The following is a 24948-nucleotide window of genomic DNA, read 5'->3' on the forward strand; positions in this document are numbered from 1 at the left end:
TATTTGCGTACGTGAGATACGCCATCGATAACCAATCATCATCGCGGAAAAACGATAACGATAATTGCGAGATAAAATCGACATCGTTTCACTGAAATTGGATATGTAACTAAATTAATTTGAAATTGAATAGAAGCGCGAAACACAATTTATAGTTTGTCGTAAAATTTTGCAAAAAAAGATTTGTTACTATTTTTTTTTTTTTTTTTCTTATTCCAATCGCCGTGAGAGAAACCGCATTTGCGATTTTGTATTTTCGCAAGTGCAGAAGTTTTCGTATTATACATAATCCGAAATTAATGTCGGATATATCTCGCCTCTTAGGCACGTCCTCCATTCGTTGAATATGTATGAGGAGTTAACGGAAACGTACTTTAATAGTACGAAAATACGTTCATAATCATTACTGTACTACGTTTTCGCTGAATAGCATAATACGCGCCGCCGTAAATCGCGTATTACTCTACCAGTCTATTCAGAATTCAATTAAATCTGAGTTTTCGTAATTTATAGTCGCAAGAAAATGTCAGATTTCATTATTTGAGAATCGTGAAATTCTAATCGTGCAGTCGTAAATTTGTATGGCCTCACGTAAATATAAACGCGAAGTAAATTAAATTTTGACAGATGCGTGCATCGTACGCCAAAGACAAGTAAATTATGAGTCTGACAAACTATCCTACGATATAAGTAGTCTGCCCCCCCTTTTTTTCTACCACATCCTTTTTTTCAGAGAATAAATCGTTGCGGCTAAAGTAAGTATGCTGATTTCCACGACGTTCCGCCATCGACGAGGGCGAAAAACACGACTCTGGCCGTCTGCCAAATTCCGCGGGCACTTTTATGAATTACTAAAAATTTCCTACGTATTGTTAATGGCTGTCCCGAAAAGTGAGCCAAGCGACGTCATATCGAGAGACTCGACAGTCTAATATAGGACGCGACAGAGGTGAATTACAGTGGCAAAAGGATCGCAATTTCGATCGTACGATTAATTACATATTATAGAAATTGAAATTACATAAGTGAGATATTACATTCTCGCTTTGCTCAAGTACGCTTTACGAGTGTTCTCGCGCATTTCTCGAACGTGTAACACGCGTCTCGAAGCTGCGTGCGCGGTAGCCCACAATGAAACAAAGGGCTTTACCGGTGTTTGGTCACACTATCCTGCATGGGCGATCCAATGGACAAAAGGACTCGGTCTCTGTATGCACACAGGAAGTCTCATTGTATCTGTTTAGCCGACCAGAGTACACGCGCATTTGCAAATGGCTTACCAGCTTGGGCGGCCTACTAGATTCATCCCTTTCAACGCGAAATTATTCCCCTTCCTTGGCGAACGTCCCGGAGATAAAGCCAGCTCGGCGTTAATTTAAAGTACGTCACGAAAGTGCGTGAAACGACGAGTATATATATATATACGCGATATAATGCAGCCTGTATCCGCTGCGTGCGCTCGAATAATAAAATCGTCCGATCCGCTATAAAGTTAAGCTTGCACTCGGAGAGGCTTCTGTCGGACAGAATGGCGCACGATATTTAAATCAAGTTGGACATTCGCGGACAACTCGTTGCTAACTCTCGCACATTCCGAGAACAATCGAACTATATAACTCACGCGAGGAAAAGAGCGCGCGCGCGCGCCTCGAGAGAGTCCGGTGATGGAGAGCCGATTGCTCGTTTGGTTAATTCTAATTCTGCTGCAAGTTAGGCACCTATCGCGCCGCATGCAAAGTGCATTTGAGAGGATACGAGAGAGGGTGCGGTTAGTTTAGTTACAAACGAACGGCAGATCCATCGCTGATTCGAGCCAGATTTGTTGGGATAACAATGCACGCATACTACCCGCCGGGCCGCCCTCGACGTGCACACCGAGCAAAATCGGAAATTCCTTTACGTCAAACTATGCCGTTGTCTGCTGACTTGCGATTAGAGTAAATTCCGGAAAGGCAAAGAATATCTGGCATCTCGGCACGACCGTGAGAGACCGTGTTAATTTTACATTTTACTCCAGACGCGTCGATATGCCGATAATGCATCTTCCTCGATCAGATAACCCGTCGCTTTATCGACGGTTCTCACAATGCAAAGAGAGACACGGGAGAAATTTTATTAATGCGATATCGCGTACCCATTTCGCGTGCGAATTGAGTTAACAATTTCGCAGATATTTAATCAGATTTGATAAAAAAATCTAATGAGATTTTTAAAGTAATTTCGACATGTTTGAAAAATAGAGAAAAAACTAGATTAAAATCCACTCCTCTAGTCGTCGTCGAATGCATAAATTATTAAGGAAAGATATTTGAATATCATCTACACTCGCAAAAAAATGCAACGTGCAAATTTCGTCGGAAAGAAAACGAGAGGATCGCTTTATTGTTTAATGCATATATGCAATTCCAGTGGAAGCTGTCTGTCAGGATGCATGAACCGTATGCATTATCAAAAATGTAAGTACAGTAATAATGCAAAATACATAAAATGTACAGAAACTAATATTACAAAAATATATACGAACAACGCGTAAAAAATTAGTATAATATTCCACACAATTATCATTGACATACACATTTTTCTTCTCGAGGAAAATATGAAAAAAAGTTTTGAATTTATATATACATACTTTCTATATTGCACTAGTATAATATTAATGAAATGGATGGCTTGAGCAATTAAAAACAAAGAGGATTTATTTACCAATCAATGCTCGTTACCCAATCTCGCCAGCTTCTGTAATCAAGTTGCTCGATCATACAATCAAAGACAGCTCTGCTTTTGAAAAAACGTGTCAAGAAAACTAATTATGATCGCATGCGAAACTATTAATCGATCGCTTCTGATACTTCTGATACTTCTCAATGTTAGATTTTTTTATTTTAACATTTGATTTTCAGCATTTTTTCATTTCTTTTAGCATTCCCGATATTCGCTTGTGGCTCCTTTTTCGCGCTAGGGTATTCGATCACAATACCTAAATTAACATCGATTTCGAGCGTTATACGTAAAGACAAATAATACGATGCGTACGAAGGAAAACATCACGCGTTTAATCTCTGTAAGGATACATTAATGAAAATGTTTAATATGGTTAATCACGATCGTGCATCATTATCATGCTCCCTAATATGCATGCTAATGAACACTGGTAAAGCGATCATGATTCATGATATTCGGCATTCGAGACCGAGATCTATCCGCTCGATTGCGCAATGCGTTTCACCAGCATGATGCCCTCACGGAAAATGAAGGGTAGCCTCGAAAGGTGTTTAACTCACAGGTTTCGCAAGGCTCATAATTAATAATGTCGAACGTTATGCACGCACCATCTGACTCCTTCCGGAAAGACCGTCGGCATTGGAAGAATAATAAAATCGATGATGAAATTATATCGAAAATTATATTATATTATATTAATTTATATCACGCGATGAAATCAGCGTCGAGCCAATGGCGAGCTGGCGTTGCAATCGCGCGCACCTTTTCTACAATGGCAGTGCCGAGTGCTACGAGCAGCAATTGCCGCGGCAATTAGCGCGCATAATTAATGCGCGTATCTTCCGATATTCTGTGCCGCGACGCGACGCGTCCTCTTCCTTCGTCCGTTCACGAGAGAGAAAGAGAGAGAGAGAGAGAGTGAGAAATATCGATTGATCGGGTAACCAACGATACGTAATACATGATGTATCGGATCTTTTAACTATGAACGTTACGTTATGTTCATTGAAGCATCGGTAAGCTGGTTGGAAAAGCAAGTGAAATGAATTGCGCAAATAAGGCTTTTCGCGCTGTTAATTTATGACATCGTTATTTTACGCTCATTAATATGGAAATATTAATATGGAAATCGAAGTAGCACGTTGTAATCGTGCGGTTGCCAATCGTTTAAATAAATGAGATTTATTTGGATACCGTTGCAAACCATAATATATTAAATGTAATGTAAAATATTGTAATGTATTCGTACTTTCTGTTTTATTAGTAATGGTAAAGATATCTTTTTGTGCATTATAATTAGAAGGCTAATAAATAAATAAATAAATAAATAATTAAAAGAGAGAAATGTATTTAGATTAAAATCTATGAAGATTTTTTTAATAACTATTACTTCTCATACCATATATAAACATATAAAAACTTTATATATGTCATTTATTTAAAAAACTTAGTATTCCACGCGCAAGAGAATTAAATTCGTGTCTCATTTCAACAAGAATACAAATATATTCTTGTTCCCTTAGAGGAAATGCCCATAACTTCGTGGAAAATAAGTTTGACACAGCTACCGAGTCCATCTCAAGTTGAACATCAGATAACACTGTTATAAAGGCCAAACTTTGGCTATCTAGAGTTTCTTTGGCTATATTGTAGAACGAAATTACAGGACATCGAATATTCTTGTTTGAAGTATGATTAACACCAGAAGCAATTAAGCTTAAAGTGCGCGAGCTCGTACAAGAGACGGGAAATGAAATAAACGAATCCCACATAAGTTATAAAACTTTTGACAAGAGAGTACGAGATATTCTAGTCCGTAGCCCCTTCTTTGAAGGCTCGCACTCGTGACGCTTTGTCTTTCCGTCGGGAAACCGGTGTAAATTCGTGCAAAACAAAACTTTATTGGAGAGGCATTTGATAGGAGTTTTGCGCGTAAAATATATTCCGTGTCACGCTGCGAAGAATGTGTGTTCCATGCGGAATAAATTTATCCAACTATTTTAGAGCGGCGTGCCACGTTTAGCTTAAGAAGTTTAAAGGAGGATAGAAAAGTCACGAGTGGCGTGCGCGCATATATATCGATTGATATCTCCCGTTTCTCTTCAGGCACAACGACCTACCCTGGAACATACGGAAGTTCCTGAAGAACCAGCTGAGGGAGTTCAGGTTTGACGACCTAAGTAACATTCATCCCTGGTCGCGAAGCGCCTGGAGCCATACGGATCTCAAGAGATTGAAGCAAGGCATGGTTGCAGCGCAGGTGAGTTTTAATAATAACGACAACGAGAGTTCGTCGAAATTAATACCGCGGCTCGTGCGCCGGCTTCGCCGAAACTCGTTCGATCTATCGCGGAACTGACTGAATGAAAAGTTTCTCGTTGAATGGTTGTGTGTACCGTCGCTACGATTAATTGCCGTCAATATTTGCATATATACATCCCACAGTTCAAATTTGGAGAGTAAAATTTAATACTTCGTTGAATGGCCTGACTTTTGCGAATATCTTTCACTGAAAATGAGAAAGAATACCGCAAAATTCTTAAGAAGATTATTGCAAAGCTGCTTATCATGATTTCTTGAATATAATGTTAGCTACTTGAGTCAAGTTTTCGTTGTTTTAATTATACGCGTACTATCTCACGAGTGTTTCTGTTGTTTTTTAAAATTATTATCTTTATAGTTTTACGAATTTTTTCGTAAACTTTTATATAAATTATTTTATCTTTGTCAATAAAAATGCGTATCGTATCGCGTTACCGCGAGAGGTAACTCCATAAAAAGAAAAAAATAATGTTGTTGCGGATTAATCTCTATGTATATGTACTTGTCTCTCTTGGTTCTCGAAAACAGACCTGGCAATTAGTCGAGCTTAACATTGCGATTTTCGCCAACTTCGTCGCAGCTCTCGCGAGTGAAAATTAAATCCACGCGAATGAGGGAATCGCATGTCGCCTTGAAGCCACAGTACCGCCAAATTGCAATTAAATGTTCGCACGTAGAACTCAACCTGCAGAGTCATCGACAATTATAACTAATTTAAAGTCGCGTTAATCCAATCTGATTTAAATTCAAACGGTTGTGGACTCGCAGAATCGCATGCAGTTAGTCGTTCGCCAATATTGCTACGAAATGTTTGTCGTATTCTGAAGCCTGTTTTGTTCGTGGCAAGTAGAGATTATTAATTTATAGCGTGCCGCGTATACCTAATTCAGCTATAAATCAAACAGCAGCGGTACCACGCCTAATAGCAATTAATTGATTTTACGAAAATCACGTTTATGTTTAAATATACGAATAATACAACCTCGAAGTACCCCGATTACCAAAATTGCACGAATTTCGTAATTTTTCTCGGATTAAACGCAATTTTTAAACGAATTTTTAAATGCACGGATGAAATCAGCTAAAATTAGCTTTGAACTCTTACGATCTGACGAAATATTTAACGTTTCATCAAATAATTTTATATCAAATATATTTTTTCGAATTAAATATTATGCGTGCAGATTGCACTGCATTTTTACGGTGATATTATGGGTCGAAAATTGAGAACGCGAAATGACGAATAAAATGCAACGCAAAGTGCATGCGTAATTCTTAATTAGAAGGATAGAAGGAAGATAGAAAGAACAGAATATATTCAATTTGGAATTATTTTATAAAGCGTCAACAGTGAATTTAACGAATATAAATTCGATCTTTCCGCTCGCGCAGTTAAAACTTTCACGCGTGACGCTTCCGCCAGGCGATCGTTAATAACGGGGATTAATCTAAAATCGCAATTAAGATCTGACCGTAAAAAATCGCCTTTCAGTTCAATTAACGGCGGAAACGGCTCTTTAACGACTCGAGGAAAATCGAGGCGAACTTGAGCAATTAATTTCCTTCGGTTGCCCGCCGTGCTTCACGTGCTGCCGAAAATTTACCACGACACGATCGGTTTCTTCCACCTCCCCGAAATACCTTCGATTAATCCTACGAAAATCTTTTTCCAAACGGCTCGGTATCATGTCGAATAAACTTCGATATAGCGCGCGAAACTTTGCGCGAAGTCGGAGAACTCTCTATCGAGCATCGATTTGTAACAACGTGCAATTTAACCGAAAGTATTTGTTAGAAGGAGATAGAAGATGGAAGAATCAAGATAGTAAAAGAAAAGAAAAAAACATATTGATAGTATGCCTTTAAAGCTCCTGACCAGTCGTCATATTGGAATCGTGACGATCATAAACGAACAATGACACAGTGAAATTTATTACACGTAATTTGCAAATAAAGAGATAACTTTAATTAAAACGACATGTGATAGCTTTAAGACACACTTGTGAAAATGGACGGCTACTGTCTTTTTCTCCTTCTGCTAATCAATAAATAGCCGTAAAAGGCACGTGAAATGAAGTCTATTCAGAAAAATACACGATTTGACAGCTGTTGAGAGAAGTGAAAAATAATCTTTTACATATAAAATTCAAAGGTAACTTTAGCTGCCGTCCATTTTTACGAATTTAGTAAGTACGATACAAGTCACATTTGCACATAAGCTTCTAATTTTTACCGTGATACTGTCGCTACCGTCAACGCGGAGCCTGCTACATTAGTTGAGTAGTTCAGGAGCTTTAAAGGGAATTTTTCCAGGAGAAACATTTCAAGAGAAGCAAACAGAAAAAAAGAAATAAAAGATTTATATATGAATCAGAATTAAATACTGTTTAAAAATTGAAATGCGCTGTAAATAACGTGAATACTGAAGACCGATTGATGTTTTTGTGTAAAGCCTTTTGAAGATATGAAGATTTCCTTTAACTCCAAATATTCTCATTATCAAAAATTACTCCCCTTTGTACGTCGCAAGCTTATTGCGTTTAAAGTAGCTCTCAAAGGAGAGCAAAGGCTGCGTGGAGAATTTATTTACGGTACTTGAAACGCGCGCACGCGCGCGCTCGTGGAACGCGGTTCTAAAAGACACGAAGTGCATAGTCGAGAGTTAACATAGAAGGAGAAGATAAAGCTGCCGGTACGCATATACAGTCGCAATGTGCGCGCAAAGACCGGTGGAAAGTTTCGGGGATTGCGTGTGGTATAAATTCCTCGAGAACATGCTCGAACGTCGAATTTGATAGAGCATGCTGCATATGTAGGTCGCTCATATATATATATATATGTGTGTGTATACTCGTGGTCCATTCAAACGAGAATCTTGGCTGGCATTAAATAAGCGATGTGACTCAGTAGCACGATAATAGCCGGTATACCGGTCATAGACCCATGAATCCATTTAAGAGCCCGATATCGAACCGGGCCGGGAATGAGAACGAAGCGTGGCCCATACATACATACATATATTGTGTGTGTGTGTGTGTGTGTGTGTATTTTATATATATATATATATATATATACACGTGCGTTTCGCGCTATACATTCTTAAATGCATTGAATTTCGGATTAAATCGAAAGAGGGATTACAGGATTTCGCTTCCGCGAATGCCGATATTCATTTTCGAGATGCCGCGCGCGCGCGTTTCCTCCCTTTTCCCCTTCCCTCCCTCCCCCCCCGCGCCGGCAATCCATGCTTTTTTCAAACGGGATTTCGGAAACCGTCAGGACGCCCGTTGGCTTACGCGCGTGTGGAACCCGTTAAAATGCATTAAGAATTAACGGGACCGTTATTCGCGTTACGCCGGGACGAGGTGAATAATATATCGTGTTACATCGATGCGGAACTTCCGACTACAATGGGACCTACAATGCCCGCGATAGGATTCAGAAATCGGGGAGAGGGGGGGAGGGGGAGGAGATGTTTCCAACATCGCGTCGGAATGAAAGCGTAATGTCGAAGATCGTTCCCCGATATATCTGTTGCATCGAGGTGGGAAGGAAATTTCTCGAGAGACCTTTGAAAATACCACCGTTCTCGTTAGTAGAGACAGTCTCAGGGTGATCCTAGCTATTAGGCGTCTCCCGCTTCTAGAGCCCCGCTTACGGCAGCCGCGAGCGAAGTGGCGAGCCATGATAAAGCGGTTGCCACGATCCGAAAAGTCGGAGCTCTCGTGAAAGCGCAGAGGTGGAATAAGCCACGTTTGAAAAGACTGCGAGGTCTTAGTCGCTCACCTTAATGTTGTAAGGTGTCCGCTTACCTTCCGGCGAGACGGGGGAGAAGCCAAACGAGCATCCACCGCTAATGAGAAGACATGCAAATGCGTACCATTTACAACGTAATGAAATCATTAATGTTATTAAATGGAATATTAATTCGATGCATAATGAGTAGGGATGCTGGGAAAACGCGCGGCGGCAACATATCGCCACGCGTTACGAGCAATTTTTCATAATTAATGCCAATCGCGAGGTTGCGAGGCGCGGCGTAATAATGAGGAAAAATTATGGGGATGATAGCGCAACGCAACAATGGTCGAATAATTACGCGAAAAAACTTTTTTATAGATATGATATTTTTGTGCGGAACAATTAATAACGCAATTAAAATTGGAATGCGGGAATACGGGAGAATTTTGTAATTATACTGAATAGGAAGCGCATATGAAATAACATGTAGAGCACCGTTAATAATAATAGGAGCATCCACGGGCGCATCACGCGCTGTCCAAATTTGTGTGATTTTTATACAACTTTATTAATAGCTCGAGTAACATAAATTTTCTTAATAATCTAGTAATATTAATAAATGTTTAATTTTCTAAATAATCTTGAAACTTGCAATATTGAAGAACACTTGAAAGGGGAACCTTTAGCGGGATCACGGAATCCCTTGCATCTTGGATTATATTCTGATCTCGACAGATCCCTTAAGGTATCCAAGCTGCCAACGTCAGGACGTCAGGACGAAAGGGATAACCACTCGGTTATGTCCATTGGGACGAACGCGCGTACACATTCACGTAATATGTACATAACACGTATACCGAATGTATACAGAAGCCAAACCGAGGGGCCCGCCTCGATCTATCACTGTCCTGGTTAATTCAGACGGGCTGGTGGATATCCATGGTGGAAGGTTACTTACCATTGATCGCGTACCGTCGACTTATATAGAATCTTACACGGCGTCGCGGCTTACATGGACGAGACTTTCCATCGCGACGACTACCCTTTCGAACAATCGCTTTTTCGATCAAACGCATAGCGGAACGGAGTACGGACGTCGGACGAACGTTTTGCCATCACGATATTAAAAATTTCGTAATTAGATACAAGGTCAGTTAAAGGGATGCTGAAACTGATGAGCGAACTCCGACGAGAGTGTTCACTCATAAATTTCACTGCATCATTTCTCGCTTATGATGTCACGATTCCAATATCGTGCCGCGACGATTAGTCAGAAATCTTACTTTTCATGTACAACACGTTTCTCGTGAAAAAAAGGTCTTATTTATTCGAAGACGTCATTTTTAACATAAAAGAGAGTCAAAATATCTCACTATATATCCTCATGCAGAATTCAAAGAATACGTGTGACAAGTACTTTGGTTTGAACCCTCGGGCTGTCTATCTCGAGAAATCTTCGGCACTTCCGGCACATCACAAATCGCGAAAGTGCATTCCAACTTGAGATGAGTCGAGGCACCCGATTTATCGCGTCGGTGGATTCTCCGTGGGAATTTGCGTTACACTTTCGGCGACTTTGTCGCAATAGAAGCAGTTCGTCGGGACGGGAGGAAATTTAAGTCTCGCGTGGTTGTTTCGGAATTTGAGGTACAATACGAAGAAAGAGAGACCAATGAAAGATGGAACGCCAACGGCGAAATGGGATTTTTTAGTCCTCTTTTTTTATAACTACAATCAAATTGATCAAATTGAATTTCCGTTATTGTCCCGAGATCTCTCATTATATATTTTCACATTCAATAACTAAATGAATGGCGATAAAAATGGAATTGTCTTCTGCATATCGATTAGATATTTAAACATGAAAAATTTTAATAACGGTCAATTCTTTCTTCAAATTTCTTTAGTATTATCTTTGGTCCAAAAAAATCAGTCAGTAGTGAGAAAGAGAAAACGATTGTTTGAATCAATTTCCAATTGTTGGTAATAATAATTAAACTATTATTATACAATAAAAACCTTTTGTCATTCTCTCATGCATCTTGCATATTTAAAGTTGAGTAATTCGTAAAAAATTAATACGTATGTTAAAATCTGTATTATTTTTTTTTACATATTTTTATTTTGAAAATAACAATGCACAACAAGTTTTGAAATAAAGTTTTATTTTATATATAACATTCACAGAAAATAGTATTTTTTTTTTCAATGAGATACTAACATAGTTTCTATCTCCCGCTTCGCACTACAATTTTCAACATTTAAAATTTTTATTTTTCGTTTAAAAATTTTCAAATTTGATGTAACTATTCAATTCTATCAAAGCTTTCAAAAATTCAATGAGTTTTAAGTGTATTTAATAAAAGTTCAATAATAATTAAATTATTTGAGCACAAGAATTACGTGCAATTGTGTTATGACTTCAAGAAACGGAGATGAACGATACTGCGACACGAGGTACGGTTAAAATTTATACGACGCCAGATGTAAGGATTAACGTAACAAAGAATGAAAAAAAGCAACTTTTTAAATCGATTTTCACGATCGTTTTTCGTGAAGCGGTCTCCACAGAGTCGAGTAAGTTAAAACGGTCGTCTTAATAGTAAACTCGCATCGTACAGCCACAAAATTACTAAAACGTACAGCAATATAAGAGCGATGGCCCTTACAGAGCCACAGCTCACCTTTAAGTGGAATCGCAGACGCGACACATTCTATACAGGGAGAGGAGAGTATTTTTACGAACGTCTGACCTAAAACTCGCCGTGACTACTGCCCGTTCTTGCGTGAAGCTGAGGTAGAGAGGTACGGAAGGGAAAAAGAAATCTCATGTATATACATATACAGACGCACACACGTGCCGAGATATGTTCTCTGTGAACGTCTGACCTAAAATGCTGCGGTAACTGCTTCCTTACAGTGCCCAGAGGGAGAGGGGCCGAGGGGCGATTGTGCGCTAATACAGACGTCGGTATATTTCGCTTAATATCCCAGCATTTTCTCCGATGCGAGATTACACAGTCCCATTCATATCGTAAAATCACATTTCTTCCATCGTGACATTCGGCATTAAGACCGCGCGTCTAGAATTGAGATTGCTGATAACGCGATCCACAACAGTGCCCGTTTACAAACGCTTTTTTTGTACATGTCATATAAAAAAAGGTAAATAATTCATAAATAGACTATTAATATTTACTTACAAGATATAATATTTATTTAAAAGATAAAAATAAAATACTTATTATAAAAGTAATATTTCGTCCATTAATAAGTAGTCCCACGTCATTTCCACGGCAAGAACACATTTAATACAAAAAGCATTACATGATAATGCTTTCATCAAACAGATATTACGCTACGATGAAACGTCTTCTTTTTCTCCGTTGTATCATAAGTAGTTATCTAGCTATATATATGAAAGTAATTACAAGTTCGAAGTTCCCGTCTTACCGTTCAGCGTATCGACATTACTGCGAGCGTGAGAACTTTCTATTGCCGTTGAATTATTTACGCGTCGCAATTAGCCGTGGAGAAAGTCGCCGAAGTATCCGAAATACAGACGTCTGGGACGTAATTACGACCGCTGGCATCGCGGGCGATTAAATCCCGTCACTATTAGCGAACGTTACGACCCGCGAGAGCGCAATTTCTGTCGGTTGCAGAGAGCGAGGCAAGGGCGGCGGGACAAGAAAAACCGGAAGTGCCCTCACGCCTCCTCCGTACGTTGATTTATGACACTGCGACGGTAACCTCACGCTTCGGGCATAAATTTCGTCCGCGTTGTTAAATAAAACTTCCCGCCGAGGACGACGACGACGACGACGCGCGATGCGCGCACTTGTGCATAATGCGGAAAATTCGCGCCAAAGTAAAATACCTCGGTCTCGGTTTCCGAGCGAGCGCAAGAACTTAATGTTTCTCATTTCCAAGTTCCAACGGTGCCGGCCGACAGGACATCAGCCAGCGGTCCCTTGATAAGAATTTATTAACTCCGCTTAATCGCGTTTTCTCGTTTCCCTCGGGAAAAATGTATGTACGTACACACAGCGCGTGGCACGACGGAGAAGGAGATCTAATCACAGGGGTTGTTTGACTACGAATGATAAACGTCTGAAATATGCACATAAATTCCGTAATGTCAAACGGATGTCGTAAGGAAGTAGAAAGAAACTAATTATATCGCCGCACGACGATCTCGCGTGACAGGTAAAAGGCAGAAATCCCGATCTTCGTATCGCGTGCCTTTTTCAAGTCGCATTGTTATTTTTGCGACGCCAAGTACATGTCGTGCATGGAGCGTAACCTTAAGAGACAGCGCATTCGGAGCGCATTCAAATTACTCCAAACCGCGTGCCGTTATATTCTTGCTTTACGAATGCATTACGAAGGGACTCTTAAAGTTTTCGTTATTTATGATCGTCGCCGATACCGGACTATTTAGAATGCAAATTACCCCGCGCGTTCGTAGACTATCGTAATACGCATTTAATTATTCCTAGCGCTATCAGATGTTGGATTAAAGCATTATATGTGTCAGAAATATCTCGTAATTAGAATACGAATGCGATTAACGTTATCGTGTTTTAAATACGAGTAAGCCCACAAGCCAATATTGAATAAAGATAATCCATTGCAATAAATCGCAACATTTTTTATCGATTTCAGCTTTAGCATGAGAACAGCCTACTTTACATTACGGTATAATATCATATCATAATATATCCGTTAACATGATAAATTCCATAAAGTTCGTCGATATAAAATTTCCATATTTTTGGAATAATTAAATAGTAATCGGTATTTCGCGTTCGCATCCGTTTACTCGTATATGAACTAGAAATAAAATATCAGAACATTATATTATCTTTGCGTTAAATATTAAAATTATACATATATGAATTTTGCGTTGAATATTAAAAAAAAAAAAAGTCAAGAGCACCATTCAACGTATTTACGGATCGAACATAATATAAAATTTATATCCGACACCGGATATAAATTGACAAGTATTGTTTAACTCACGTAACTTTCCGCTTTACCGTTGCAGTTCTGGTCCGCATATGTGCCCTGCTCATCGCAGCATCTCGACTCGGTGCAGCTAGCCCTGGAACAGATCGATCTTATTCGCCGATTGGTCAACAAGCACCCGGAAAATATGGTCCTCGTCACCACAGCGGAAGGTTCGTACTTTTCGTTACCGTTTTATCCGTACCGTTTACGAGCTCGCGAATGCAACGATGAAATCGAGACTGCACAAGATATTAGCTTGAAACATTAAACGCATCGCGATTCGCGAGAAAGAAAATTCCTCCCGCGACACATTTGGCGTACGGCCAGCTCTCGATTCGATCTCAGCGCTCGATACTTGGAATACTTTCGATTAAACTCGCTCGGTCGGCACTTCGCCACTCAGAAAAATATGTGGTCGACGGGAAAACTTTCGAGGGCCATCAATTTAAAATACTCGCTATTTTTCGCTCGACGAGAAATTTACCCACCTCGAATTACAACGAATATTCCACTTAACCCTTTAATGCCGGCCATATTACTTGATAATCCGAGTTTCGCCCAGAGATTAATGCGTTACTCGGCGCTGGATCAATCTTGCATAATTGCCGCGCTATATCAATCTACTCCCAACAGACCCGGTTAATGTTTAAAGTTACAGAGATCGCCAAAGTCCACAGCAGATCTCCCCTCGTCCGTGCAAACAGATTTTTAGATCCATCCTATGAAATTTTTTTTTCCCCAGCCATTATCCGCGTCCGCCACTCTGCGCCGACCTTTTTCCCCGTAATCTCCGTGTCTCGCATTTTTTTGCATGTTGATGGATATTCGCGAAAATAAAAGCACAACTGAAACGTCGGCCCTGGAAATGTGTCGGCTGCAGCACGTGCTCACTACGTTCCCGGTGTCTGGAAACCAGCGAATCGCTATAGCATTAAATTTTCATTGTCGAATCGCGTTATCTATTTTCCGCTTCGAATTCTCGACATATTCGAGATCCCTCAGCACTCGGAGGCAGGCAAGGAATCGTCATCTTCCATTCGCTACATTCCCGCATTCTACCGTCACCTCCACCTACGGGTTCCTTCTTTCAAAAATTTAGAATGCACTTTAGACTGCGAGAAAGAAGCACGATCCGAGAAACGAGCAATCGCTTTCTCAGCGTAAGAAGCATCTTTCGATCTCGTCGAATCCATTCCGGAACGATCCGCCGATGAACAGTCGAGTTTTCCAGGTGCGATGTTCTACTAAAGGATCGGGAAAAAAAAAAATGCGAGTGTAATAAGATCGATCCGGAGAAGAAGCGTTTCGGTTCTCCTCTATTTTTAAAAGCGAAATTCCCACACGGATAGATCGAGGCTCTCATGTGTCAACAAAATAAATTGATTACTTCCATGAAAAATTTAATGATGATCCAATGTGTCCATATTAATAAAAATACAAAATAATATTTTCATAACGCATTTCCAAAATCATAACGCATTTATACACTAAATTTGTACGCAACTTTACTCTATATTTATTACATCACATTGCAACAAAGAATCGTACAGCTACCGAATTCGTTATTTTTTTCATTTCGTTATTGCTTTTGACAGATTTAAATTGGACACTAACATTATAGCTTTGATCTTTCGTAAAAATTTTACTATTTCAATTATTCAATAATATTTTCCATATTTTTCACATTTTTCCACATTCATTTATAAAAAAAGGTGGTTGTAAATTTATTTTTTGTTATATTTATTTATTATATTGTTGCTGTAATCGTAAAAATAAAAAAATCGATATAATAACCAATGTCGTGAATGAAAAGTTTTGACAAAAATGCAAACAATGAATCAGCGAAGGAAAGAATAGAAAACGACAATGACAAGGATGATTACAACATTATGAATCTGTGATATCGTAAAAAAAGGAAAAGGAACGATAGTCTCGATAAATAACGTTGCCTCATCGATTGACTTCCATTTGATGCATGCAATTCCTGAAGAACAATGGATTCGCGTTGCAGAAAGAGGTTTACCGACTTTGATATTGCAACAGTCATTATGTTTCTGTTTTTCCGTAAGCATTGTGAATAAAAATTACAGCTTCGAGGCAAATGGAAAATGAATATTTCAACCAGATGCAAAATTGGCGATATCGATGCATCGCATTAAACGTTTTATGATATTTATTCAATAAAACCGCTGATAGTTATCTGAAGAAATTTAAAGTAAAGAGGAGATTGAGAAGCACATTTTGCTAAATATATATAGAGCAGGAATTATCTGATAGTATAGGAAATTCCATACAGATTCCTGAATTCTAATGGAATATGCCAAATTCTTTTCTGTTTTCGATAAATAACATAAAATTCTTATCAACACAATTCTCAGCCGCCTTCGTTGCTATTATTTCTCTCTGAATGCTGCCTTCGAAGAGAGCATCTCTCTCCCTTTCTCTTTTTCGTCCATCTCCATCCTTTCTTTGATATTTTTAATGTGTCTTATTTTTGCGATGTGTACGCGTCACACACGAATTCGTAGAAAATTTCCTATATTTGGTGAGCAAATATTTGCCGCTGGATTTCGCCATCCCGCTGTCACAATGCGCGCTGTCTAAGCGTAACGCAAATCCGATGGGAAGATGATGGAACACGAGGAGGATGCGCCGGCTGGTAAATTCCGACTGGAATGGAAAAATGTCGGTCCGGCGTTGCCCGACCGACGTGCCTGCGTTCGATAACCCGGAATGTCGACGACTGCACGTCGCGCCGCGCACATCCATATGTAAATGAACATAAAATACGCATACGTACGTTCAGACATACGGACAGCTGATTGTACGAAACCGACAGCCCGTCCCTGTATTTCTCGCGTAAATTTTTTCGCCGCTGATTAAAAAAAGCCAGGATATCTTGTCGCACCTTGTCGCGCGTATTTTCTCGCGATATTTTCAAGTGTCGAATCCATATCCGGAGGAATGGCATCTCCAGAGGAAAACAATTTTGTATACGTACCGGCGTACGTGAGTTTGTTCTCTCGGGGATGGGGAAGGAAGGTCGCGTTTAATTTTCGGGGCTGCATTTTGCACCCTCTGTCGCATTTGCTTTCAATACACGCGTAATACGCAAAGGGAAAAATCACATACCTCGCTTCTTACCTCGCGCACAATCCGTTCTCGAATCGGATATTTTTCGAGAGACACGGCGCGCCTTACTCGCGGCGCATCACGCCTAGCGAGTGTTGATGGGAAGACAAACGGTCGCGTGTCACCGTAAAGCAGATCGCGTGCCCGTCTTTTTTAAAAAATATGCAAATTTCATGCGCGTCGCGCACACACGGATAGCGCGCGTTATCTCTTCCGGTTGAAAAGGGGAGTCGCGCGGAGGAGAGTACAAAATACAGCACTTTGGGGAAGCAATCTGCCAGATGGAAGAAAGGGTGCCGCGCTAGAACGCCGGAAGATGAGAAATTCCACGAGGAATGGAAGAATGTTCTGAAACCATAGAGCCACCCCACCCGCCATAGCTCTCCACCGATAATGTCGAAACGTTAGTCTCTTGGTATATATGTGCGCGGGCACACGTACACACACACACATATCCCCGTGCACACACAAACACACGCTTCGCGTGCACGTGCACGTGCAGGGACACGCGACCGATGCACTCGCGGAAAATCAAATGTATCAGCGCTACGTGCGGGCGGCTGCAAAAGTATAAATCGTGAGGCACACTAAATCAGGGGGCCCATCGACAGGGCGCGTTTTATTCGCGTCACTCTTCTTTTTCGTCCATTCGTCCATGAGAAGCCGTAATACAAATGTAATCGACGGCCACGTCAACCGGGAAAAATTAAAACCGCGACAAACGATCTCTCGCCGCGGGGCGCGCGATTTATTTCGCGGGAGATGCGAAAATAGAGACCGAAAGAAGCGCATCCGTTAAGCTTCCCCTCGCAATTTACAAGCCGGAAAAGGAAAGGGGCTCCGTTCGGGAGTCGGGGCTAAAGCGATCTTAAACAGACACGTCAGAAGTTTTCCTATTGAAAGATGGCTTCCGCGATCTCTCGTTCCAAAACGAAATTATATATTTAAAAAGTATGCAAATTCTAGTACGGGCACTCTCCTACTTACGAACTTTCGTTTCACGAAGTTTTGTAAGTACGGACAAAATTATAATTCATCAATGCCAGCGCTGCGAACGACGAGGTGTCGTGATGAAAAAGAATATAAAACGATTTAATGTTAAAAGGAGAAAATTCCTGCTTTTTTCAATAATTTACGAAAAATATGTTTCGTTCCTTCTTTTTAACGGAGAATTTGAATAGGATAACAATTTTAAGTCGAACGTACGACTTCGACTTAAAATTAACATGCCTGGAAATTGCAAAATTGAATTTATCTCCGAAAACGTTATTTCCTATGGAAAAGCCCTATCTGCATGAGCTCTTATCGATCGTTCGACCAGTACGCGAGCGTAGGCATGTTGAACATATTAAAAATATACACCAATACATCGCAACGATGCAGCTCGTATTATGTATTCCGGTTACTGCTTTTGTGATATTACCTCGCTGCGGAGCGATATTTTTAGAAGCGCGATAATCCGCCGTTGGCGTCAAGTGTATTACTTCCACCTAGCTGCCGCGAATTCTTTGTAATTGAATGATAAATTACCCCGGTGCACTTTTTTCCTCTTTCATCGAACCCATCCGTAAGCCACATAAGCCGACACCGGAGTATCACGGTAAGAATTCGCATAGAGAAACATCATAAATATATATATATATATATATATATATATATATATATATGGTGTGTGTGTGTGTGTGTGTGTGTGTGTGTGTGTGTGTGTGTGTGTGTGTGTGTGTGTGTGTGTACGTATCTGTGCAAACGTATTGACAGCAAGACACCTCGCGGATCTCCGACGTGTATTCGGCGGGTATATTTTAATCAAATCCGCACAACGCGGACCACGAAATTGGATTCCCCGAATACCGCCAACCAGATCTCGCGCCGTCGGATTCGATTAAGTGATTAAACGTCGCGGATCGAATTCGCGGAACGATGACAAAATGCCCGATTACCGGCTGATTAAGAACTTCCGAGTGCGCTCCGCGCACTCCGAGCCTTTCCTCGATCCGAACCCTCCTCGGATTTCGAGCTCGTGGGCGTCATACATCCCATCGTCCCGGGTTAATTAACTTTTATTTATACTTTGTAATTAACGATCGTCGAGATGAGACATTCCCGATAACGACGGGCAATTTGAAAGATTTAATTAATCCGAAGATCGGAGACACCGCTCGACGAGCTCGCTTAATTATGATCCATGTGCATCGCGCATTGTGCGCGTCGTAATTGAATTTCGCATTCGCATTGTTCACGCTCGAACCGCGCGAAATAAAATGACGCAAGGCGAGGCGAGGCTAGGTGAAAAGATAAACTGCGCTTAACCGAAGTATCCTCGTTCCGGGCATTTGCTCCGCGAGGAGCGTATGTCCGTCGGGAACGTTGTTCTCGGCGCGCGATTCCGCCGTTGTTTTCCAATGTCGCGCAAAGAGAATTTGCAAAGTTCGCAGATCCACTTACCATCGGTATTACTTATCGGAGGCACGGCCGGAACTTCGTAATGATGTTCCGGCCGACGTTATTAGATTCACGTATCACTACCGTTACGTGCGAGAGCTCGCAAGAGTGAGATTATTCTACGAGCGAGAAAAGTTAATGGACGATGCGCGCGAGAATCTGGACCAAAAAGAAAAAAAAAAAAACATCTGGTTTGCGAGACTCTTTCATAATACTAAACGGCTGTGGAGGTTAAAAGTGTATCGCGTGCGAAATTTATCTATCCGGAACACGCGTACGGAACGTTCGCGGCTCTCGACTTATCGGGCTTACGTGATACAAATCCACCTCTGAGCCCCGTTGGAAGAGTCCATAGTGGTGATGAGGTTCAGTTCCAAGAGCCAGATTCACGCTGTTATGCGAATAACGGGCGACGAGGAGAGAGAGGGAAGTAAGTTATAATGTATGGTTTCAGGTATCGAGAGGGCGCACAAGGAGGGTAGATTAGCGAGCTTGATAGGGGTCGAGGGGGGCCACGCCGTCGGAGCGAGCCTGGCGGTCCTGAGGATGCTGTACGAGCTGGGCGCCAGGTATCTCACCCTCACGCACACGTGCAACACACCTTGGTGAGTGTGCCAGCGCAGAAATAAGAACGGGTTAGCGATCGGGCGCGTTAAAGCGTGTTAGGAAGTAAGAGAACCGGAAGGAGAACCGCGTTTAACGCTGGTCGTCCCATTATATTGTTACACTTGTACACGGGATCGCACGGGAGGTGCAATTTCGTTAAGGGTCCTCGCCGTTATACACACGTACACACAGGCTCAAGCCGTAATTGCGTTAAGCCCTGCAAAGTGCGACGCGCGCACAAACCCCCCCATTTCGCTGAAATCAAGATCAAGTTCAAAAGATCGCTAAACGCGATCTGATTAAGGTAAAATATCGGCACGGCCAGACCCTTTCGACATTAGAAGCCATCTGTTAAAGAGGCATCTCGAGAATATTCCAGAGTTTTATTCGCTTTAAAAAAAGTACGATTTGTGGGAAATCGTCGTCGGAGCGTATTCTTGCGCGAACGAAAAAGTATCGTCGGCGAAAATGCAAGTTGCGCGTAGTGAACCCGCCCCGTCGAGGTCGGCGGAACCGACCGATGAAAATAGATCACCCGATCCGCGTTGATGCGTGAACAGCGATTACGGTGTAGAATTTTATCGTCCCGGCTGTTGAAAATGTGCGGCGGCCGCAAGCCGTGCAATAACGCCGGTCATCACGGCAGATGCAATCGGGGCCTTTGCCGATCCAGAACTTTTCATCCGCTCTTCTGCCCAGAGCGAAACATCCGGCGGTAGTAATTCCAAGCGGTAGTAATTCCAGTTTCGTTCATTTCGCGTGCATTAAAAGCTATCGCTTTGAACGCGAGCAGTAAAACGTTTAACGTAAACGGATTAAAGTTCCTATAATAGTTCGCGCGCGGACCATAAGAGATCAACGGCATAACGTTACCGCGGTCGTGCGTTTGTGCAGTAATCCACAAAATTCACGGACAGCATAGTTTTACGATATTACCGAGCCGCGGCTTTTCAAAGCCACGGCCGCATTGAAAAAAAAAAACGACAATCGTCGAAGGATCGGTTACATACGAGTCATACGACTTCGTGGATTAATTTCAAAAAATATCCCGACTATTTTGTAAGATTTCAATTTCCATAAAAACTAGACAACATCGCGATGAATTAATTTACGTGGAAAAAATTATGAAATTCATATTTCTCTTGGAGAGCACGAGAAAAATCTACGATAACATATATTACATATAAAATTATAATTTTATTTTCCATTAACGCTTCCATATTAATGGTCAAAGTAAATTCATTTGCTGTACGAGGGAAACGATTACGTTATGAAGTAAAAAAAGGGAAAAAGAAGATTTTCGATATTTCAAAAACAAAGCCCTTTCTTAAAATTTAATTAATATACAATATTATTTCAATCCTCGGTGGAGTTTCCCTATAACCCCAGAACAATTTTTTTTTTTTTCCGTACGTCGAGCTGTTTCGTTTCGGGGTGGAGAGCATCAAGCCGGGATTACGTGAAAATCGCAGATCGTGCGGCTCAGCTGGTGCCACGGCAGACAAAGCGTAGAAATATTGCCGCACGACAAACAATGGACGAATTCGCGAGCGGCGGCAAACTTTTACGAGACGTCTCTCGACGGCTACAAGACGAAATAGGAGAGCTTTTCGAGCGAGCTGATATATCGCGAAGGTATCGCGCAGTCCGACGCCTCGTTTTCCCATGTGCGGGATGAGCTCTGATCGATCCTCCCCGGCTTCCGATTTTATGGCGTCACGTTCTGTTTTACGACGCAATGAAGAATCGGTGCTCCATTATAAATAAATTTTGTCGCGCTATCACGTTTACGACTGGAACGGATTTCTGCCAAACTCTCTTCGCTCTTGTCGCTTGTTTTTTCGACAAAAATTTTCATCGAATTAAAAATGCGATACGAATTTCCGATTTAATTAACGTTACGATAACATTCGAGTTATCGCGTGAGTTGTTGTTGCAACCTAATATTATTATTTAGAGATTACATCCAGATTAAATTCACGCGTTTCCGTTTTACTCAATTAAGCCACACGGTCGTTATACGCTCGTTACTCGAGTCTAAAATTATTCAATTATCCAAGATATAATTACTAAAATACATTATGTTTTGAGATATCCTCCTTGTCCTCCGTACAACTAAAAACAAAAGAGAATTTTAGATTATTTCGTCGAGTAATACCCTCGTCGGCATTACGAGCGGCATTACGCGATATATAATGACAGACACGCGAGACCGCGATCAACTCGCTCGGTTTATTTACGAGTATATCTAACTCGGTCTAAGGATACCGCCACGGAGGAAAATCGACGACGCAAACTCGGTCGCGGTTGTCGATAAAAATCGTCGGGCGATTTATTTCCGCGCGGAGGATCGGCGCGCGACGACCATATTTCACGCGTCCCCGCTCCGCTCATCCGTCGCTTTGCAATTAAATCTCGCGTGTAACATGATAAATCCCGCGCGGATTAATGTATAGTGTAACAATATTATACGCGCCCGTCGAATACCCGGTGTTTTACCGATAGATAGGGGGCGATTACGGCGGGCGGTCAAACAAAAATGCGGCGGACGCCGGCTGTTGCCGCTGTGCCTCTCCAGGCCGCGCGACCATAAATCCGAGCGGAATCGCGTTTGTCCCGCGCGACAGGTGCCCCCGCTCGTCGATTCCCGCGCGGTTAAGCTCGATATCGGCGGAATGACGTCCCGAGTTGTGTACAGCTTCGACTGACCAGTTCGAAGCGAACGAGAGGGAAAGCCGCGAGATTTAATGGCGCGTGTCTGCCGTCGCTGCCGCTGTCGTCGGTCGGCCGCTGAATTAAATCCGGCGGCGCGGCTAAAACTTGCGGCCGATCTCTCGAGTGTCGGCGGTGGCCGCGCGTGCGACGTGATCGATCGCTGCAGCTCGGTTTATCGATTATCACTGCCATTACCGCATCATTGCTCCGTTTGCGACGGCTTAGAGGGTACGACGCTAATGCGCGCGATTGTCAGCGTGGTATTAGTCCCCGGGTCCTCGAGCTGGCGTCCAAAGCACATCGTACGTTTCGCATAATCCCCATTTACATAAGATGTCTAACTATCCCCCTCCGCCGATGATTGTTATCGCGATTATGTTGCCTCGGGAGAATTGGAATGGCATTATGACATGTGACTGAAAGGCATGTGCCGTATACCGAGGGAAAGACTTCTAGGGAAAGCATTAGAGAAGCCTATTTCTCGACGTTGACACGAAACCTGATCGCTTTCTTTTAATAAAGGCTATCCAATGTAATGGAATGTATTTTACTTGCATGTTACGTGACAGAGTCAAATTATTATTAATATATCTGTCCAAATATACTGTCGAGCTTATCAGTGATCCGGAGATACTTGTAATTATCTCTAAATAGGATCTAAAAATTGCAGGTTTATAAAAAATTTATGGATTTAGCATATACTTTTATTATTAGAAATAATCATGCGATCTATTACCGATCTTTATAATAACTTAATAAAGAAATGAATAGGTTTTTGCAGAACACTTAAAATAAGAATCAACATAAGTAGCATGTAACATTTTGATCTAGTAATTTGCAATTCGTCTATAGGTATTCTAAAATTATCGGCTTTCTTTTTACGAACCATAACCTTATTAATAATCGTCACGTGGAAATGAAGTTAACAATTAGTTCCTCAATGGTAATATTCCAAGCCTCATTGAATGATCTTTTTAATGCATCAACAGATTATACAGAGCCTAGATTTCAAAATACATGACATGGAATAATCCATTGGATTGAAAATCGGGTGAATTGCTCAATTTTCTTTGACCCAAATTTTCGAAAACGACCATCATTGACAATTTCCCCAAGTGATTACGAGCGTGCATCAAGACAAAAGAATATATCGAATAGAATGCGCGATCAATTTGAAAGTCATATCAATAGAAATATTTTCTGTAAACTTCATTTCCATGTGATGATTATTAATAAAGTTATGGTTCGTAGGGAAAAAAAAAAAACGGATAAGTTTGAAACACTCTATATAACGATTTTCCAAAATACAATATTGAAAGGATATCGATACTGAAATACTCGCCTTTACTTCGCGAAAGCATTGAAACTATGAATACTACTAATAATAAATACTACTGTATAACGTAAATTTAATGAAGTTGCTTACTAGAATATTCCCGAGATCATTTGGAATAGAAACGAGTTAGTTGTGGTATGATTGCGAACTGGCCATTGTGGCTCGCCGCGAGCTACTGTCCTGTGAATAATACTGTTGCTGTTATCGTTAGCGTTATGGGGGTGGAAACCTGTGATTAGAGGGAATTCTATCGCAATAACATTCACGATTGTCGCTACTGAGTTACTGACCTGTTGGTTCGTTAGGGCAGACTGCAGCACGGCGGACGAACCTGGTCAAGTGCCTCAAATCGGTGGTCTCTCGAATTTCGGCAAGGTGAGTATCAAAAAAAAAAGGCATGCGAGCTCATTCGATACAGTGCGTTGCGTTACAACGCGAATTCTTCAACATTTGCGAAAACGTAAAAACTAACGCGGGAATACGCGGGTGTTACACGAATGATAATTATGTACCATTATCCATATATGTGATAATATTCATAATATTCCATTCCTTCCGAATTCCTCGCGAAGTTAACGTGGTTGGTGAAATTTTGTGAAACCACCAATTCGCATTCCTCGATTATGGCATCGAACTCAATTTCATACAATGCATACGCAGTCATCTAATAAATCTATCACACTCTATAAAATTACTTTCGTAAAAATATCATGCGACTCGTGATATACGCGATGTAAAAGAATGTTGCGACCAGCGCCATCAATTCGCTATTATTTATGACTCGGCCGTACGTAAAATGGAATTGGGGAAAAAAAAAAAAAAAAAAAAAAGAGAGTAACGTAGGTGTTCACATATTGAAATACAATACGATTTGATTGCTTTTCTTTTCAAAATAAATCTCTCGAAATTTTCCGGATTAA

General features: G+C 41.1%; 2 protein-coding genes across 3 annotated transcripts in view; one reads left to right on the forward strand and one right to left on the reverse strand.

The window, feature by feature from the left end:
• vermilion (Tryptophan 2,3-dioxygenase vermilion) overlaps positions 1-13945 on the reverse strand; it is a 236349-nt gene extending 222404 nt beyond the window's left edge. Inside the window, exon 1 of the mRNA XM_089084923.1 lies at positions 13810-13945. Coding sequence (XP_088941049.1) covers positions 13810-13862 — 53 coding nt within the window. The 5' untranslated portion in view covers positions 13863-13945. The remainder of the gene's footprint in view (positions 1-13809) is intronic.
• LOC105433318 (dipeptidase 1) overlaps positions 1-24948 on the forward strand; it is an 80887-nt gene that overhangs the window by 13914 nt on the left and 42025 nt on the right. For both annotated transcript variants that reach the window (XM_089084949.1, XM_089084939.1), the window contains exons 3-6: positions 4828-4981; positions 13835-13967; positions 19826-19976; positions 24334-24403. In XM_089084949.1, the coding sequence (XP_088941075.1) occupies positions 4828-4981; positions 13835-13967; positions 19826-19976; positions 24334-24403 (508 nt within the window). The remainder of the gene's footprint in view (positions 1-4827; positions 4982-13834; positions 13968-19825; positions 19977-24333; positions 24404-24948) is intronic.

Source organism: Pogonomyrmex barbatus, unplaced genomic scaffold (genome assembly GCF_055798465.1).
Source record: "Pogonomyrmex barbatus isolate J1 unplaced genomic scaffold, ASM5579846v1 scaffold1, whole genome shotgun sequence".
NCBI lineage: Eukaryota > Metazoa > Arthropoda > Insecta > Hymenoptera > Formicidae > Pogonomyrmex > Pogonomyrmex barbatus.